The sequence below is a fragment of the Hyperolius riggenbachi genome, chromosome 8 (assembly GCF_040937935.1).
Source record: "Hyperolius riggenbachi isolate aHypRig1 chromosome 8, aHypRig1.pri, whole genome shotgun sequence".
In the NCBI taxonomy this organism is placed as follows: Eukaryota; Metazoa; Chordata; class Amphibia; order Anura; family Hyperoliidae; genus Hyperolius; species Hyperolius riggenbachi.
Genome location: NC_090653.1, coordinates 105,930,366 through 105,950,421, shown reverse-complemented (window position 1 = coordinate 105,950,421; position 20,056 = coordinate 105,930,366). Strand labels below are relative to the sequence as shown.

The following is a 20,056-nucleotide window of genomic DNA, read 5'->3' as shown; positions in this document are numbered from 1 at the left end:
CTGCTGCTGAGCCTGAGACACCAGCAGGCTGTGGGACGCTGCCAATGCTTGCAATGATGCGCCTCCTTGCAAGGCCCACAAGCGCATCCTCCTCCTCCTCCTCAGAGCTGCTGAGGACGACATCCCCTGGAGGTGGTGGCACCCAGTCTCTGTCTGTCACCGGGTCATCATCATCCTCCCCCTCCTGAAACATGTCCTGCTGGGATGAGGACCCCCCAAACTCCTCTCCTGATGCATGGATGGGCTGCTTGACTGTCGCCACAGTCTTGCTGTCCAATCCCTCATCCCCCAAAGTGCCCATCAGCATCTCCTCCTCAAGATCGCCAACAACAGCAGACAATTTACTCATGATGCCTGGGGTCAAAAGACTGCTGAATGACAGGTCGGCGAGTGACGGTGAACTGGCCTCCTCCCCAGACCCTGCTGGGCGGCTGCTGCGAACAGGGGTGGTGGTGGTGGTGAGGGTGGAGGCCTTGGATGCAGAGCTGATGGCGGGCTGCTCATCCTCCGTCATGAGTTGCACCACAGTGTCTGCATCCTTTTCCTCAATGGGACGTTTCCGACCCGGCTGGAGGAAAATGGGAGCAGGTGCTACACGCTGCTGCTGCTGTGTCTCTGCAGCGTGAGTTGCAGATGCTCCTGCTGGGCGGCGCCCAAGGCGTCCACGGCCAGTGGCTATGGGAGGAATGTTAGCCACTGACGCTGCTGCTGCTGCTGCGGAACTGTGCATGGTGGCGCGCCCGCGGCCGCGGCTTGCCACAATGCTGCTCCCTCTCCTCCTGATTCCCTTGCTGCCCTTCCCCTTGCCCAAACCGCGCTGGCTGCCACTTCCAGACATCTTAAATGTTTTGGGCGTATAGACAAAAGTTTTGTAAAAGGGCGGGTGAAAAGTGGGGTACTTTAATGGAGTGGGTTGGTTGGTGAGGTGACTGAGTGAGTGTCCCCTAGTACAGTAAGTAAGTAGTAACAGTCAGGAAGTACAACTAGCAGTTACAATAATCAGTAGTAATCACAAGTAAATTTAGTGTGTGTACACTCAGACAGTGAGTGCACGCACGCAGGAGCTAGTAGCCTATGAACACAGTGACTGAGTGTCCTAGACTCCTAGTACAGTAAGAGTAAGTAGTAACAGTAAGTAGAACTAACTAATTACAATAATCAATCAGCGATCAGAAGGAAATGGAGTGTGGGTGTGTGTACACTCAGACAGTGAGTGCACGCACGCAGGAGCTAGTAGCCTATGAACACAGTGACTGAGTGTCCTAGACTCCTAGTACAGTAAGAGTAAGTAGTAACAGTAAGTAGAACTAACTAATTACAATAATCAATCAGCGATCAGAAGGAAATGGAGTGTGGGTGGTGTGTGTACACTCAGACAGTGAGTGACCGCACGCAGGAGCTAGTAGCCTATGGACAGTGACTGAGTGTCCTAGACTCCTAGTACAGTAAGAGTAAGTAGTAACAGTAAGTAGAACTAACTAATTACAATAATCAATCAGCGATCAGAAGGAAATGGAGTGTGGGTGGTGTGTGTACACTCAGACAGTGAGTGACCGCACGCAGGAGCTAGTAGCCTATGAACACAGTGACTGAGTGTCCTAGACTCCTAGTACAGTAAGAGTAAGTAGTAACAGTAAGTAGAACTAACTAATTACAATAATCAATCAGCGATCAGAAGGAAATGGAGTGTGGGTGTGTGTACACTCAGACAGTGAGTGCACGCACGCAGGAGCTAGTAGCCTATGAACACAGTGACTGAGTGTCCTAGACTCCTAGTACAGTAAGAGTAAGTAGTAACAGTAAGTACAACTAACTAATTACGATAATCAATCAGCGATCAGAAGGAAATAGAGTGTGGGTGGTGTGTGTACACTCAGACAGTGAGTGACCGCACGCAGGAGCTAGTAGCCTATGAACACAGTGACTGAGTGTCCTAGACTCCTAGTACAGTAAGAGTAAGTAGTAACAGTAAGTAGAACTAACTAATTACAATAATCAATCAGCGATCAGAAGGAAATGGAGTGTGGGTGTGTGTACACTCAGACAGTGAGTGCACGCACGCAGGAGCTAGTAGCCTATGAACACAGTGACTGAGTGTCCTAGACTCCTAGTACAGTAAGAGTAAGTAGTAACAGTAAGTAGAACTAACTAATTACAATAATCAATCAGCGATCAGAAGGAAATGGAGTGTGGGTGTGTGTACACTCAGACAGTGAGTGCACGCACGCAGGAGCTAGTAGCCTATGAACACAGTGACTGAGTGTCCTAGACTCCTAGTACAGTAAGAGTAAGTAGTAACAGTAAGTACAACTAACTAATTACGATAATCAATCAGCGATCAGAAGGAAATAGAGTGTGGGTGGTGTGTGTACACTCAGACAGTGAGTGACCGCACGCAGGAGCTAGTAGCCTATGGACAGTGACTGAGTGTCCTAGACTCCTAGTACAGTAAGAGTAAGTAGTAACAGTAAGTAGAACTAACTAATTACAATAATCAATCAGCGTTTAGAAGGAAATGGAGTGTGGGTGGTGTGTGTACACTCAGACAGTGAGTGACCGCACGCAGGAGCTAGTAGCCTATGGACAGTGACTGAGTGTCCTAGACTCCTAGTACAGTAAGAGTAAGTAGTAACAGTAAGTAGAACTAACTAATTACAATAATCAATCAGCGATCAGAAGGAAATGGAGTGTGGGTGGTGTGTGTACACTCAGACAGTGAGTGACCGCACGCAGGAGCTAGTAGCCTATGGACAGTGACTGAGTGTCCTAGACTCCTAGTACAGTAAGAGTAAGTAGTAACAGTAAGTAGAACTAACTAATTACAATAATCAATCAGCGATCAGAAGGAAATGGGGTGTGGGTGTGTGTACACTCAGACAGTGAGTGCACGCACGCAGGAGCTAGTAGCCTATGGACAGTGACTGAGTGTCCTAGACTCCTAGTACAGTAAGAGTAAGTAGTAACAGTAAGTAGAACTAACTAATTACGATAATCAATCAGCGATCAGAAGGAAATAGAGTGTGTGTTGTGTGTGTACACTCAGACAGTGAGTGCAGTGCGCACACGCAGGAGCTAGTAGCCTATATGAACAGTGACAGTGAGTGTCCCTACGGGTACAGTAAGAGTAAGTAGTAAGTAAGTACAACTAACTAACAATAATCTATCAGTAATCAGAAGGAAATAGAGTGTGTGTACACACAGACAGTGAGTGAGTGCACACACGCAGGAGCTAGCTAGTAGCCTATAAACAGTGACAGTCAGTGAGTGTCCTACTCCTAGTACAGTATAACTACAATACTATTAGTAAAGGACAGCAGAAATACTGGTATAGATGAGAGAAATAAACAGAGGACAGCTGCCCACAGAGGCAAGGCCCCCCTGAGGCCTAAACCTGTAAGCTTGCAGCAGCTGCCTGTCTCTAATGTAACACACAAGCTACTAACTAAAATACAATGTCTATCTAACTAACAACAATATAGGTGTATATGGCAGGTGTAGGTGAGCAAAAACGCTAGGTAAATGATCACAATAGAGCACTTGCTAAGCCAAAGCACAAAGGAGCAACTCTCTCTCTGTACAAGTCTCAGGCAAGCATGGAGAAACGGAACATGGCGGCCGCTATTTATAGGGTAGGGGCTGGCCAGGGTCCCCCTCTGTGATTGGCTGCCGTCAGAGGGCCTGGGAGCCCTCTGATTGGCTCTAAGGACATCAATCTGGGCTATGACGCTATTCGAGCTCGGTACCGAGCTCGAATAGCGCCGAGTTGCTCGAATAGCTCGAATAGTGAATGGGCTATTCGAGTGTACTCGGATAGCCCATTCGAATAGCTCCAGCTATTCGGAGCTCGAATACCGAGCTCGAATAGCTGAAAAAGAGCTCGAATATTCGAGCTACTCGAATATTCGAGCTCTGCTGAGCACCACTGATTAAAGGTGCCTCTTCCTAGTAATACTTCCTTAGCGTGCTCTAGTCAGCAGTATTAAGTAGCAATATTGGAGTGAAGAGAAAGGCTGGCACTGCTGTGGAGGTAAATTTATTGTTGCATATAATATCACAGTACAATATACAAAGTTGGGTGCAAGAGGTACACATACCATGGTGAGAGGAGGCACGTGGATGGTGGTGGGTGCAGGGCACAGGATGGCTGACGGCCGTTTCGCGCAATACAGCGCTTCTACGGAGGCTACAATGTGTGGACAATGGCTTCTGGTTAAATAACGCCAGATAGCCAGCGTGTGGACAATGGCTTCTGGTTAAATAACACCAGATAGCCGGTGTGTGATGTCACGTCACGTGGTAGCGCCGCCCTATAATCCGCATCCGCATATTTACGCATGCCACCTAGAATGTACGCAAGCCAACTTGATGCTTCCGTTATGCATTATTATGCAGGCGTAAACGTAACAAAGGATGTGATGGAGCGATTACTCCATCTAGTGGCCAACGTCGGTAAAACGCCCAGATTCAAATAGGCACCAAATGAACAAGAAATGGAAAAGAAAGTGGGGAAAACTGGTAGAGAGAATCAGCATAAAGGGGTGAACGGTCAGAACACCTAAGTGTGAAACAAGGGCCAGGTGCTCCTTGGTGCATAAATAATACAACCGTAATAACTGATTCGTCGGACAGTTTTGTGGGGGATAATAGGGAGGGGAAGGGGTGGGAACTTAAAAACCAGCTCCCCTGGTGGATATCCACCATGAAGGGGGCAGGTATTGGGAGGGTTGGGTGAGGGAGGGGACCATTTCGGGCGGTCACACCCTGATAAGTAAACAACAGTACACAATTAGATACAAATCACATATTATATCAAGTAAACATTGAGCGAAATATATATCAAAAATATATATTATTATCTGTTCATGAATCAAGAAAACATAAAAGGTCCGTATAATCGTTAAGGCCTCAGGGTCCCATTGCTTCCGATTGCAGAATCAGCATGGCCTCTTCGCTTTTAAGTTTCCTCTCTCTGTCTCCACCCCTAGATGAAGGGGGGACATGTATAATTCCTGAAAACGTTACTTTGGTAGGGTCAACATTGTGGTTTTCTTTCATATGTCGGATTACTCGTGGAGATCCTTTACCTGACTTCAAGGAATTATAATTTTTCTCTAAACCGTTCATTTAAAGATCTCGTGGTTTCCCCTATATAAAATCTTCCACAGGGGCACCATATTGTGTAGACCACGAATCGTGTCTGACAGGTAAAGAGAGGATGCACGAATCGTCAAAGAGGGCCAATGTTGAAGTGGCATCCGACCGCCATCTGCCTGCGCGATTTGCAGCGGCCACACTTATGGTTACCCCGTGGGCTACCTTCACGTAGCCAGTCACTCCCACTTGCTGACTTAAACTCGCTTCTGCTGATCAGGGAGCCAATTGTTGGGGCTCTTTTGAAGGAAAATAAGGGCACCTCGGTGGTTATAGATTTCAGGAGGGGGTCTCTAAGTAAGATGTCCCAATTATTATTTCGGATTGCCTTCTTTATTTTGTCCGCCATGTTTGTGTAACCAAAAGAAAAGGGAACTTTTTGTTTCATGGGTTGAGTGTTTACATCAGTGGTATTCCTCTGCAATAATTCAGATCTTTTCCTTGAATTTGCTTTCTTATAAACTTCTTAGACATCCTGTTCCTCATAGCCTCTATCTAATAGCCTAATGCCCAGTTCCTCAGACTATAGACGAAAGTCGTCGTCGCACGCGTTGTTACGACGTAGCCTGAGGGCAGGGTTTTGGTAACATTCTCAGGATGGAAACTAGCTTCATGCAGCAAGGCATTGCTTGCTGTGGGTTTGTGATAACCTTTGGATATTAGCTTGTTCTCTTTAATTACCAGTACCAGATCCAAAAAAGCAATATGCTCTGGATGGATCTCAGCTGTGAAGGCCATGTTAATGACATTGCTATTGATGTATGATACAAAATTAAAAAAGGTATCACAAGTCCCGGACCAAAACACTAGGATGTCGTCCACGTACCTACACATCCTGAGACCCACTCTATGCAGATTGTCATCCGAATGTATAAATAGTTCCTCCCACCATGCCAGGAAGATGTTGGCATATGTGCCCGCTGTCCCCATGGCGGTCCCCGACACCTGCCAAAACCACCTCCTGTCCAAAAGAAAGGAATTGTGGGTTAACACAAAATGGAGACAGTCACATATGAAGTCTTTATATGCCGCATTTTTGTCAGTTAGAATGCTTAGCTTATGAGGTATGCGGCTATAAAGGCTTTCAACATCAATGCTGGCTAACAGGTCACCTGTATGCCATTCAAGGTTCTCAAGCCCTCTGAGCACATTCATCGTGTCCCAGAGATGAGAGGGTATCATCTGCAGGAGGGGCCTCAGGACGTGGTCCAGATACCTGGAGAGCCAGAGACAATGGGGCGACCCAGAGGGTTGGTCCGGGACTTGTGCACCTTGGGTAGGTGGTACCAAATGGGTTTCGTGGGGTGAGAGGGGATTAGGCCGCTAGCTAAAGAGGAGGATATTACTCCCGATTCAGTTCCTCTTCTTAAAGAGACACTGAAGCGAAAAAAAAATGATGATATTATGATTTGTATGTGTAGTACAGCTAAGAAAAAAAACATTAAGATCAGATACATCAGTCTAATTGTTTCCAGTACAGGAAGAGTTGAGAAACTCCAGTTGTTATCTCTATGCAAACAAGCTATTAAGCTCTCCGACTAACTTAGTAGTGGAGAGGGCTGTTATCTGACTTTTATTATCTCAACTGTAATTGAACTGTTTACTTTTCCTCTGATAGAGGAGAGTTCATTACTTCACAGACTGCTCTGAAAGACTCATTTTGAATGCTGAGTGTTGTGTAATCTGCACATATTATAGGATAATGCAATGTTAGAAAAAACACTATATACCTGAAAATAAAAATATGAGAATATGTTCTTTGCTGCTAATCTTCTAGTAATTATTCATAGTACACAACCAATTCCTTATATCATATATTTTTTTTCGCTTCAGTGTCTCTTTAAAGAGACACTGAAGCGAAAAAAAAATGATGATATTATGATTTGTATGTGTAGTACAGCTAAGAAATAAAACATTAAGATCAGATACATCAGTCTAATTGTTTCCAGTACAGGAAGAGTTAAGAAACTCCAGTTGTTATCTCTATGCAAAAAAGCCATTAAGCTCTACGACTTTCAAAGTCATGGAGGGGCTGTTTTCTGACTTTTATTATCTAAACTGTTCCTGAACTATTTACTTTTTCTCTGCCAGAGGAGAGGTCATTAGTTCACAGACTGCTCTAAAAGAATCATTTTGAATGCTGAGTGTTGTGTAATCTGCACATATTATAGAATGATACAATGTTAGAAAAACACTATATACCTGAAAATAAAAATATGAGACTATTTTATTTGCTGCTAATCTTCTAGTAATTATTCATAGTACACAACCAATTCACTATATCATATATTTTTTTTTTCGCTTCAGTGTCTCTTTAAGAGGGATCTTAATTGATTAACAAGGCGATTGGTGGGATCTCCTGTTAACGGTTATTATGTTCTAGTATCCTGCAGGGATCCAGGGCTTCATCATGGTATTGTTTGCTTGACATGATGATTATGATACCGCCTTTATTGGCTCTCTTGATCTGCAGATCAGGTCTAGATCTCAACCATTATGAGGCATGCTTTTCCTTCCCTGTTATGTTGTCCATTGTTTCAGGGTAGATCTCAGCTTTGAGTTCCCTCTCAACTACTTTCTGGAAAATATCCAGACTGGAACCTGGTTGAACTGGGAATGGTGCAACTGATTTGCATGGTTTGAACGAATAAGATACCGAGGTGGTGTCGGAAACCTCTCGACACTGCTCAATCGATGTGCTGTTCTCCAGTTCACATAAAAGTTCTAGGTTTTTGAGGTCCTGCTCGTCTCATGTTATTTGCGGACTGAAGCCTAGCGGGCCTACTTGAGTATTTCCCCAACCCATATTGTCAGGTCTGGCGGGGGCCGAGTCTCTCTTGGCAAAGTGGAGTTGGATGTTCAGACGTCTGATGTTTTTGTAAAGGTCTACCTTGAATTTAGCGTAGTCAAAGTTCGTGGTTAACGAAAAGTTTAAACCCTTCTGGACTATAGGTACAGTGCCTTCAGGGAGATCCTCTTCGGTAAAGTTTAGTATCTCCAAAGTTTCAGGGCTTTCACCCATTAAATTTAATGCCTCCTCTGTTTCAGGTTCCCCGGGGGTTTCCTGTCCTCCCAGGAGAGATGCTTCCCTTTCCTTTTTTTGATCTTGTTTTGCTCCTCCCCCTCCACGTGCGCCGCCTAAAGGGCGGTCTGCACTGGCGTAACAATAGAGCCTGCAGCCCCTGCTCCCGCTCCGGGCCATTTTGTGGGGGTTGGAGGGGATGCAGCATAAGGGGAAAGCCATGGCCACATGCGGTGGGGAGGGGGGATGTCCCCCCCCCTCCCTCACCTCGGGGCTCTCCCCTCTGCGCTCGCCTCCACTTTAAATTAGAGTCCGGGCAGCGGCGGACAGATACATACCTTCCGTGCGCTCCAGCGTGCGTTCCTCTCTCTAGTCTCTGACGCGGCTTCCTGTATGAACAGGAAGTCGCGGCAGAGACTAGAGAGAGAGGAACGCACGCTAGAGCGCACGGAAGGTATGTATCTGTCTGCTGCCCGCCGCTGCCCGGACTCTAATTTAAAGGATACCTGAACTGACATTTGACATGATGAGATAGACATGTGTATATACAGTGCCTAGCACACAAATAACTATGCTGTGTTCCTTTCTTTCTTTCTCTGTCTGAAAGAGTTAAATATCAGGTATGTAAGTGGCTGACTCAGTCCTGACTCAGAAAGGAAGTGACTACAGTGTGACCCTCACTGATAAGAAATTCCAACAATAAAACACTTTCCTAACAGAAAATGGCTTCTGATAGCAAGAAAGAGATAAAAAGGGGAATTTCTTATCAGTGAGGGTCACACTGTAGTCACTTCCTGTCTGAGTCAGGACTGAGTCAGCCACTTACATACGTGATATTTAACTCTTTCAGACATAAAAATAAAAAAAGGAACACAGCATAGTTATTTGTGTGCTAGGCACTGTACATACACATGTCTATCTCATTATGTCACATGTCAGTTCGGGTATCCTTTAAGCTGGAGGGGAGCGCAGAGCGGAGAGCCCGAGGTGAAGGGGGGGGCGAACGTCCCCCTCTCCCCGCCGAATGTGGCCATGGCTTTCCCCTCATGCTGCAAGCCCTCCAACCCCCACAAAACGGCCCCGAGCGGGCCCCGGGGGGGGGGGGCACTCAGAAATTCTGCAGGGGGGCCCGGTGGGGCCTAGTTACACCCCTGGCGGTCTGGTTTGTCTGCACTGGAGTAACTGGTGTTAGGTGGATTCGCTGCTTTAGCGTCGTCCTCGCTGGACTGTCGGCTGTCGGTAGTCTAGTGTCCTTTCCCTTACTTCGGTGCCCTAGGTCTGGCTCTTCTCTGCCAGGAGAAGAATCTTTTGAGGGCATAATCTTCTTTGACTCTCTGGAACTTACGTAGTTTACGTTCCTTTATGCCGTCTTGAACCACTGGACACTTCTTATCGATATTTTTTAATGTTTTTACGTTTTGTGATTTATCTACAAGGCCTGGAAACTGGCTCTTGATCGTCTCGATTTCTTTCAGGGTTTTAGCGTGTTCCTCCTTTGATCGTTCTAAGACGATGTTCTGTAAATTAGTTGCATGCAAAAGATAAGCATCTTTCCATTTGTTCACGAATTTCTCGTCGTCTTGGTACTCTGAGGGCTCCACGTACCTTCTAAAATCCCATGATGTCATTTGGTCATCTTTGTACTGTTGAAGAGTGGTGACCATCCAGAAAAGCTTCACCTCCTTCTAACTCAATCTCCCCAAATTAGTTTCAATTACCCTTGAACCCACCTTTTTATTAGACTTTGTAGTGCTGGCGGAGCTTTTGAAAAAGCTCTTGACGTCTTTTCTGCCATCTTCCACTATTGTACACGCCTGTTCATCCTCACTGGAGGAGATATCCTCATCGGAATCTGTATGTATCTCACAGTCCTGTCCGGATGCTGTCGTCATAACTGTGTGCTCAAACCTATAGACAAGTCGTGGGGAAGGCTCAGAGCCGGATCATCGACCAGGCACATCAAGCAGCAGCTTGGGGCCCCATTCAAGTTGTAAAGGGCCCCATTTACAAGTCTGCTTCATCAGTGTGTAGTCACGCTCTCTCATCCGGCACTTTCACTTGTCTCTAGCTGGAGTCTGCCTCCCGCAGCGGCACTGGTTTCCAGAACTGAGCTGTGAGCTGGGGCTGAGCGTGTTCTGTTGCTATGGTAAAGAGACGCTCAGCTCCCCAGTCCTCACAGTCAGTCAGCATGTGCCTTGTGTGAGCTCTGCGCTGTGTGACCCACCTCTGCCAACGTTAATTCGTCGGCACACCCCCTCCCCGAGAGGCCTAGGGAGGTCAGCAAGGGGTACATCTGCCCCCCCCTCACAGCATCTGAGGGAGCGCATTGGCAGTGAAGCCGATCATATAGCCAGGGCCAGGGCTATGGATAAGCAGCAGAGATCACGGCCAAGCTGCACAATTGATTCACCTGCCTGCTGAGCTGACCCTCAGATCACTCGTTCGGCTATGGAGGATGATGCTGAGTCCAGCCCCCAGCGTGCCCCATGTGCTTCAAGACGTCACTGACGCCGAGCAGGAACGAGCCTGTAACAAGAGGGAGTGCAGAGAAGCTTGCGCTGAGGAAGGACTCTGTAAATGCAAAGCCAGCCGAGGAAGGAGGCTGTCACTGTGTCCTGTCTGCTAGAGATGGGAAGTTCGGATCTTTTCAATGATCCGGAGGATTCGAATTGGATCATTGAAAAGATTCGGATCTTTGATCCGAATCTCGGATCATTTTACTACCGAAGCATTCGGGGGTGAAATGAACAGCAGGACAGGTCTGTGGACAGGAGAAGGGGAGGGGGGTGGACACACAGAGAAGGGGAGAAGATGGGCAGGAAGTGGACAGAGAAGGGAGGAGGGGCGAGCAGAGAGCAGAAATGTTTGCTTGCACACAATACCCACATGCTGCAATCATATGCTTTACATATATTTCACCTATATGTTCATCTGTGTCGCACAGTGAAAGAAAGCATTCCCCAAAGCATTCCCAGAAGTGAAGTGCAGCTGTTTAGAGCAGAGTCTGGGAGGATCATATTGCACAGCAATCACAGTGCCTGCAAAGTTACTGAGCTGTGCTGAGCTGAGCCAAAAGCTTCCAATGTGTTCACTGTGCACCAACTACGGAACAGACAGCCTATAATGAGCAGCACATTGCAGCCAGTACGTGTGCTCTACACATATCTGGCAGTGGCACCCATGTCCCCTCTCTCTCATCTACCTGTCTCTATGCAAAGCTGCCTCCCCTCCAACAGAGCGATCCATCTCAGCTCTGCTTCCAGGACCCTGCTGCCCGCTGAGAGGGGGCGTGTTGCTCCTGGCCCCGCCCCTTCTGCGATCCGAATCACTCATTTTGATGATTCGGATGATTCGACTCACAAAATAGATTCGGATCAAAGATCCGAATCGTTCATGATCCGGACAACACTACTGTCTGCATTCAGCATGGTAAGCTGATGGCTCTCACATTCCTCTCCCTCCTGACTTTCTTTGATCTTCTGTTTACCCCTCTGCCTATTCACCCCCTCTCTACTCTCTCTACAGCATGACAGATTTACTGATCTAGTTTTTACCCTTTCTCTGCTGGTTTTATGAGCTGCAGGCCAGCTCCTTGTTTTCCTATATGGCCACATGTCTGTTTACTTATTTTTTCTACTAGGTCTTTCTTTTCAGTTTTGCATAATCTGTCAGCAATTATTATCATTTAGTATTTATATAGTGCCAACATCTTCTGCAGCACTTTACAGAGTATATTGTCTCTTGTCACTTAAAGAGACACTGAAGCGAGAATAAATCTCGCTTCTTGTCTCATAGTCAGCAGGGGCATGTGTGCCCCTGCTAAAACGCCGCTATCCCGCGGCTAAACGTGGGTCCCTGACCCCCCAACCCACCCCCTGCAAAATCAGCGACCAACTTCGTAGATTTTGCTGCTCTTCAGGCAGGGCTAACGGCTGCAGCCCTGCCTCTCAGCGCCGTCTATCAGCGGCGCATCACCGCCTCTCCCCCGCCCCTCTCAGTCAAGGTAGACTGAGAGGGGTGGGGGAGAGGCGGAGATACGCGCTGACAGATGCGCGTGAGACAGGGCTGCGGCGGTTAGCCCTGCCTTAATCTGGAAGAGGGGATGCGCTGCTCGGAGGGGATTTTGGGGGGTAAGGGACCCCCGTTTAGCCGCGGGATAGCAGCGTTTTAGCAGGGGCACACATGCCCCTGCTGACTATGAGGTCTGAAGCAAGATTTATTCAGAGGAACTCACAATCTAATCCCTACCATACTTATGTATATATCTATGAATCTGGTAGTCGTGTCTATATTGTAGTTTAGGGCCAATTTTTATGGGGAAGCCAATTACCTTATCTGTATGTTTTTTGGGATGTTGGAGGAAACATGAGTGCCGGAGGAAACCCACACAGACACAGGGAGAACATACAAACTCTGTGCAGATAGAGTCCTGGCTGGGATTCGAACCAGAGATCCAGCGGTGTAATGCTGGGAATACACTGTGCGTTTTTTTTTCTGCTCGATTCTCCGCTTGATCGGTTTTGCCACTCGATTCTTTTATCTTCTGCTCGTTTTTCTTATCTTTTCCCATTCACTTCTAAGAGAAATCGAGTGGCAAAGTAATCGAACGGGAGATCGGACATGTCGGAAATTATCAAACCATCTATCTGCGGCGGAAACGAACCGAGTATTCCCAGCAAAAGGCGAGAGTGCTAACCACTACGCCACTGTGCTGCCCACACTTTACTCTGTCTTTTCAGAACTAAGCACTTGTTTATTGGTTTATTGCTGCTAATGGAATTTAACAACTATTTACCAAGTCTACATTCTATATTTTTAGGGAACACTAGTCCTAATGTAGATCTTACCTAACTCTTTTTACGCAGGCCCATAAGACATGCGCCATCTTCTCCATCCAACTGGCAGCTTCTACTGGTTTTCTAATTCTTGGCGGGGTCATGTACATGTGTGCCGCAATGCATGCCGAGATATGTAGTCCATGGATGCAAGTACAGAGCTATACTCGCATCCAGGGTTTACACCTGCCAGCATGTATTGTGACATGCGTGTGACACTGCCAGGCATTACAAAAGCTGGCAGGACCTGCTGGTCAGGTGGAGTAAATGACGCATGTCGTATGGACCCATAGGTAAGTAATGATGCTATGCCAAGCAGCACACACCATAATGAACCTACCTTTTGGAACCTCCCAACAGTAATCTGGCCCTGCACAGGCACGTCATGATTGGCGGGCCGGGGTGAATTTTATCCTGCAGTGTGCTGCCGCTGTGTCCATTTACGTGGCAGTGGCTGGCGTTGCCATGGTGACGTGTGAGCGCCGCTCTCCCGATCCAGAAGGCAGCTCCGAAAGCTGCAGTCAGCTCTTTACTTGTGGCTGGCTGCTGACATCATCTCCCCTGCGTCCCTTCTATGGTCTGCCCCCTGCTTGTCAGGCATGCTGCTATCATGACTGTCAGGAGGAGGCTGGCTTGGTGCCCGGGGCTGGTGAAAACATTAGAAGAAGGGAGGTCAGGTGCGTTGTTCTAATATGCTGCAGGTGGCTTCTGGTATACGGCATGTGGAGCTGTGACCATCGACTAGTGCATGTGCAGGACCATGGGTGTCATTGGGCGTGTATCACAAAGCGGTGGGCACTTTTCTCTAGTGCCCGTTATATAACGAGTGCAGGCTTTGTGACTAGTATACTATACATAATATGACAGTCAATCAGTCATAATTATGATGAAAATAATAAAATGTGGTCATAAACCTGTCCTGAAAGAGGTCTCTAGTCTATCGAAGCCTCTCTTCAGGACAGGTTAATCACCACATTTTATAATTTTCATCATAATTATGACTGATTGACTGTCATATTATATATAGTATACTGTATATCTATGTATAAATTATGCTACACAAGGGAGCTGCTACTTCTAGTATTCTGTGTACTGAAGGCTGCATTCAGGTGACTTCTCACTGAGGTTCTGCACTGTGGCTGCCCATAAACCTACAGTAAAGTGAAATAATAGCTTAACTTACCTGGAGGGTCTTCAGCGCCCTGTAGTTTTCCTGGTCCCTCGCCGTCTTTCAGCAGTGGGTTGAGGGATGGGGGCCCAAATCTACTACTTTGCTTAGGGCCCCATTTGGTCTTAATCCGGCTCTGGGAAGGCTGAAGGGTTACATGAGGATGGCACTACAGCAAACATACATGGACTATGCACAATCTGGGTTAAAGGTGCCTCTTCCTAGGAATACTTCCTTAGCATGCTCTAGCCAGCAGTATTAAGTAGCAATATTGTAGAGTGATGAGAATGGCTGGCACTGCTGTGAAGGCAGATTTATTGTTGCATATAATATCACAGTGCAATATACAAAGTTGCAAAGTCGGATGCAAGAGGTACACATACCATGGTGAGAGGAGGCACGTGGATGGTGGTGGGTGCAGGGCACAGGATGCCTGGCGGGCGTTTCGAGCAAAACAGCGCTTCTACGGAGGCTACAATGTGTGGTTAATGGCTTCCGGCTTGCATAATAATGCATAACACAAGCATCAAGTTGGCATGCGTACATTCTATGACGCCAAGACGCAGATTGCGTTCCAGGCGTACGCATGCATAATGCGGATTATAGGGCGGCACTACCACGTGATGTGACGTCACACGCCAGCTATCTGGCGTTATTTAACCAGAAGCCATTGTCCACACATTGCCGCCTCCGTAGAAGCGCTGTATTGCGCGAAACGGCTGTCAGGCATCCTGTGCCCTGCACCCACCACCATCCACGTGCCTCCTCTTATCATGGTATGTGTACTTCTTGCATCCGACTTTGCAACTTTGTATATTGCACTGTGATATTATATGCCACAATAAATCTACCTCCACAGCAGTGCCAGCCTTTCTCTTCACTCTACAATATTGCTACTTAAACAAATAAATGGATTATTGGTACCCCATCAGGCAATAAGATAGGGGACAAACAGTAGCTCGTCAGTAGCACGAATAGCGCCACATAGGTGCTATTCGTGACCTGTTGACTGTACTGTGAGTACTCCTCTCCGTTATTGCCTGAGGAAGCGGGAATATACCTGCAAAACGCATTGCATTGTATGTTGGAGTATTTAAATAAACTTTTCTGTATAAAAATTGACAGTATATTGTCTACTTCGGGGAGGTGAGTCCACCACTACCTCCTGAGGAATTTTTAAAGTTTTTAAATACATTTTATTCTTTTGGCATCTCTGTTCTCCTTACAATATCAGCATCCACCCTTGGTGGAGGGGTAGACCCCCCTTTTCTTCTCCTGATCTACAGAGAGCGAAATCTTAACCCTGAGTGAGGACAGGTCTAATCTCCTCACCTGCCTACACAGTGGTTGCCTATGCGATAACCCTGACTTGTGAGTATATCTATATTATATATACTTCTCCATTACCCATTAATTTACATACTACACCATATGACACTGCCTGCCTGTGCATCAGAAGGAAGGGAGCCTGGGGACATCGGAGGTAGGGAGGAAAAGCGCAGTGACCACTAGACCATTAGGCATATGGGGGAAGGGGGGGGGGGGGTACTGCCACTTTCGAGGCAGAAAAAATGTGTCTTATGGTGTGAAAAATATGGTAATTTATCTTAGTGTTTCTAATTAACTTCAAAACTGAATTAAGATTTTCACAAAAATGCAATTGTTGTACATTTCCACAGACTTGCATAAAACATAAATCGCACATCACACACAAAAAACAGATCCGCAAACCCATAATAAATACATAATGCACAAAAATTAGAATAACACATAAAAAAGAGATGCCATTGAAATACATTAGATGTATGATTAATATAAAATCATAAAAACACACAAGGCGCACAATTTATGGAGTGTGAACGGGGCCTTAACAAGTTTTTTTTTTTTCTTCCCTAAATCAGTTGGTGAGAGAGGAGGTTACACTTGCAAGGTTTGCACATTTTTCCGTTGTGCAAAAAAGCACATAATGCTTCCTTAAGGCCTCTTTCACAGTGCGACGTTAAAGTCGCACGTTAGAAAATGTCTCAACGCAGACTAACGCACAGTAATATAAAGTCTGTGCGCCATTCACAGTGCACACGTTGCGTTTGTGTGTAACGTGAAGCGTTATTAGAAAGTGCTGCATGCTGTGCGTTATACACATTATTAGCTGCGTTAGACTGTTTTTGCTTTGAGAGCTGCCTTTGCATTTTATTCATTACTGGTTTTATACATCTTGTATTGAAGGCAGAAATGCTTTCAGTGACTCTCTGTGTCCAGGAGCTTCTGCACAGTCAGAGATTGTGTCATATTCCTCACTTGATACAATTAAGTAAACACAAGATAACATTATCTGCACTTCCAATGCGTCCAGATTTCTCTGCACAGAACTTTCAAGCTCTGTGTTTAACTAATTGAATGCTGTTCTAGTAAAAAAAAATGGTGGTTGTATATAATATGCTGTAAATAATTTTTTAGAGCAAATAAGAAATGCAGGGTTTCATTCCGCTTCAAGCAATACCAGACACCGAGCTTCCCTGGTGGATTAGTGCAGCGCTTTGCCGAAAAATGTGTGCAGCAGTGCGATGGTGCATCGCACTGCTGTGCAGCACATATTGGACTTGATTCACTAAACTGTGATAACTCACATCACGGCGATGCTAGCGTTTTCGCACGTGTTTTCGCGATCGTGAAACACTGTCTGAACATCAAACAGTGCAGTCTATGCAGTCCTGCCTGTCAGCACATAATACACTTTGCCGGAATGCGCACAGCAATGCATGTAGTGTGAACAAGGCATTACGTGAGGGCCAATTTCTGGGGCTTATTTCTTGACATTCTGCCAAGAAACCAAAGCACTGGAGGGTCCATGAAAATGATCTAATCCTGCCAAGGTAGAATTGAATTGGTCCATTTTCAAAAAGCAAAAATTTGCATACAGAATCTGCATAATCCTGCATCATTTCAGCAGGGCCGTTGCTAGGGTCCTGGGAGATCCAGGGCACCAGAAAACAAAAAAAAAATGAGCATGGCCATGAAACGGGTGGGCGGGGCCAAATGAATATGAACTTAGCAGCAGTATATAACCTTAACCATGTTCACAGTGGTAAAGCATAACAGCCGCTTTGAAACATGGCCTGCAGCACTGCAATACAGCACTTATAGCGACCTTCACAGTGAGACAGGTGCATTCCCATAGGAATATCATAAATAGGCACCATTTTACAGTAATAGGCAGTGTTCCCTCAGCTGGCTTCTCTGTTGGCCTGGGTTTTGTGCTCGGCTGGCCTGGTGCTGTTGCTGTGCTGGCTGGACTGACAGTGATGTGTGGTGGGCTGGCTGGCAGTAATGCTGTGCTGGGCTGACAGTGATGCTGTGCTTCAAATGGCACCCTCCATCACTGCTTTCCTCCTCCCACCCGCTTACTGAGATCTCCCCTCTCCTGAGGTACTACCCTCTGTCCCCTACCCCCAAGTGTTCACAAATGACACCCTAACCCCCCCATGCTCACTGAACTCCTCTCATCACTCCATCCCCCCAGGTGTCCCTTCTCGCCACAAGAGCACCCCTTACTACACACACATCCTAAAGTGCAGCACAATCCCTAAAATTTAGCACCTCCACCCCATCTGCCCCCTTCAAACTGACAAGCAGTTAAGATTTAACATCAGTTTCCAAATCCCCTCTCATGTACTGCTAAAAAAAAAAAAAAATACTAACACCTCCATTTACTGTACCTCCTTGCTCTCTCTCTGCAGATGCCACTCAGTTCGCATAATTTCATCCTTTCTTAGGGCCTGTTTCCACTACACGCAGATTGGATACACAATGGATGCCAAAACTTACTCCAATGAATGCCTATGGGAAAATCTGCATCAGAAAAATCGCGTTTAGTGGATACAGACCCATAGACATTTATTGGAGTCAGTTTTTCTGCATCCATTCTGCATCCAATCTGCGTGTAGCGGAAACAGGCCCTTAGCCCCGGGTCCATTCTGCTCTTCTCTGCAGAAGCCTCCCTGCTCTTTTTTTCCTCAACAGTGGCAAGCAGATCGGTTGGCTTGTGCAGAGAAGACCGTTACAGACCCAGGGCTAGGAGAGGATGAACTTATGCAAATCGAGTGGCATCTGCAGAGAGGGAGTCAAGAACAGCCCAAAGCAGGAAGCCAGAATCACCACCACACTGATCTGCATTCATAGAACCTGCCACCCCATGGGATATAGCTGCCACCCCAGGGGACGCTGCCACCCCATGGGAAATAGCACAGGGCATGAGGACAACACACTAAGCCTCATGCACGCTGTGCAGATGATTACACATGAGAGGAAGGATTATGAGACTTCGTTCTGTGCACCGCATGCCAGCCACTCTGATACCGGTGCGGTGTGCCGTGGCAACATCGGGGACACTGCCAGTGGGCACCCCAGTATGCGGTATTCAGAGCCACAGTTCTAACCCCCTATCGACACACCTGCATTTCAGAATTATGAGCATATCCTTTACCATCCCTAGTAAAAACCTATACAAACAAAACCCAATTCTATCCTATGATACCAGTGGTTCAAGGCAAGAGGATTTCTGCTTAACATTCATGTAAAAGATTCCATGTAAAGAAAAAAGTTGTCCTTTTATCGGTTCCTATTTTTTTCTGATGTTAAGGTTGCATTGCAATTTTACATCATTAAACTGTCACTGCTGTTCTGCAATTAAATGTTAGACGCCTTGATGTCTCCATAGCAATACTGTTAGGTTGATATCTTTCTTTCTAGAAGTACATGGATACTAAATCAGCATTAACTCAAATTCTGGAAAGGAATTTGTATTTGCTTTTAAAACGGTAACACATTTAAAGGGTACTTATAGTAGGCACAAAAATGTAATCTCGCTAATAATATAAATGCGAAGGTTTGGTTGCTTGGATATTTGTTACTCAATCACGCAGCAATGGCTGAACGAATTTGAATAAAATTTGGCACACACATAGTACATTACCTGGAATAACATATAAGCTACTTTGTATCCTCATAACCAAAAAGTGGGCGGAGACAAACACATATTTCACTGGGAAAATGTAAACTGCAGCCATTCTTACACTGTTAATGGTAGGGGTCTAAAACTTTGCACAGTTGGTCACTGGGTGACTGGGATTAATATTCAGAAAAGTAGCTGGAGCCTACAAAATCCAATCAAAATTCACCTGTTGCTTTTCAAGGGGAATGTTTAATTGCTGCCATTATTGCACTGTTAATGGCATAAGTTAATGGCCTGGTACAGTTGGTCATCAGGTGACTGGGGTTCAAATTCAGAAAAGGGGGTGGAGCCAGTGCCAGATTTGTTTCATTTCAAAACTCACAAACTAGGTCATTGACTAATTGAGTAATTGTGTGCGAGAGTTAGAAAAAGTGGGTGGAGCCAACACCAGCCAAATACATACCCGGGCAATTCCGGTCCAGCAGCTAGTCTGAAATAAGGCATCTATATTTGAAACGTTCTCCTCAGTAACTCTGTGCCATGCCACTGGGAGGGCTGTGCAGGCTTCGAGACCTTCAGAAACTCATGTTTATTGGTAAGGCAATACATCGTTTTAAAAAGGGAAGTTGTTGAAAGAAAAAAAATATGACCACTTTTACCCGTTTAAGTTGAAACTTTAGAGACGCTATTTATCACAGCACCTCTGAAAAACCCATGCCCACCCCTTTGCCACATCACGATGATAAACTCCACCACTTTATCGGAGCCAGTTAGGGCAAGTTCCTGCTGCATTACTGGAATAGAGCATTTTCCCTGGTTCAGACCTGCTGAGCTAGACCATGCGGGTAAGAATTAAATTCCCCCTACCCCTGCTTTTTTCACTTCTTCCACAGGTGCTCAATGTTAAAGGCACGGGGAAGGTACACTGG

At 46.2% G+C, this 20,056-nt stretch overlaps 1 protein-coding gene across 1 annotated transcript in view; it reads right to left on the bottom strand.

The window, feature by feature from the left end:
* Positions 1-10,065, bottom strand: part of ADGRG4 (adhesion G protein-coupled receptor G4) — a 179,258-nt gene extending 169,193 nt beyond the window's left edge. Inside the window, exons 1-4 of the mRNA XM_068247901.1 lie at positions 9,904-10,065; positions 9,437-9,816; positions 5,978-6,112; positions 5,710-5,902 (exon numbers count right to left, since the gene is read on the bottom strand). Of these exons, the coding sequence (XP_068104002.1) occupies positions 5,710-5,902; positions 5,978-6,112; positions 9,437-9,816; positions 9,904-10,065 (870 nt within the window). The remainder of the gene's footprint in view (positions 1-5,709; positions 5,903-5,977; positions 6,113-9,436; positions 9,817-9,903) is intronic.
* Positions 10,066-20,056: the final 9,991 nt, after the last annotated feature.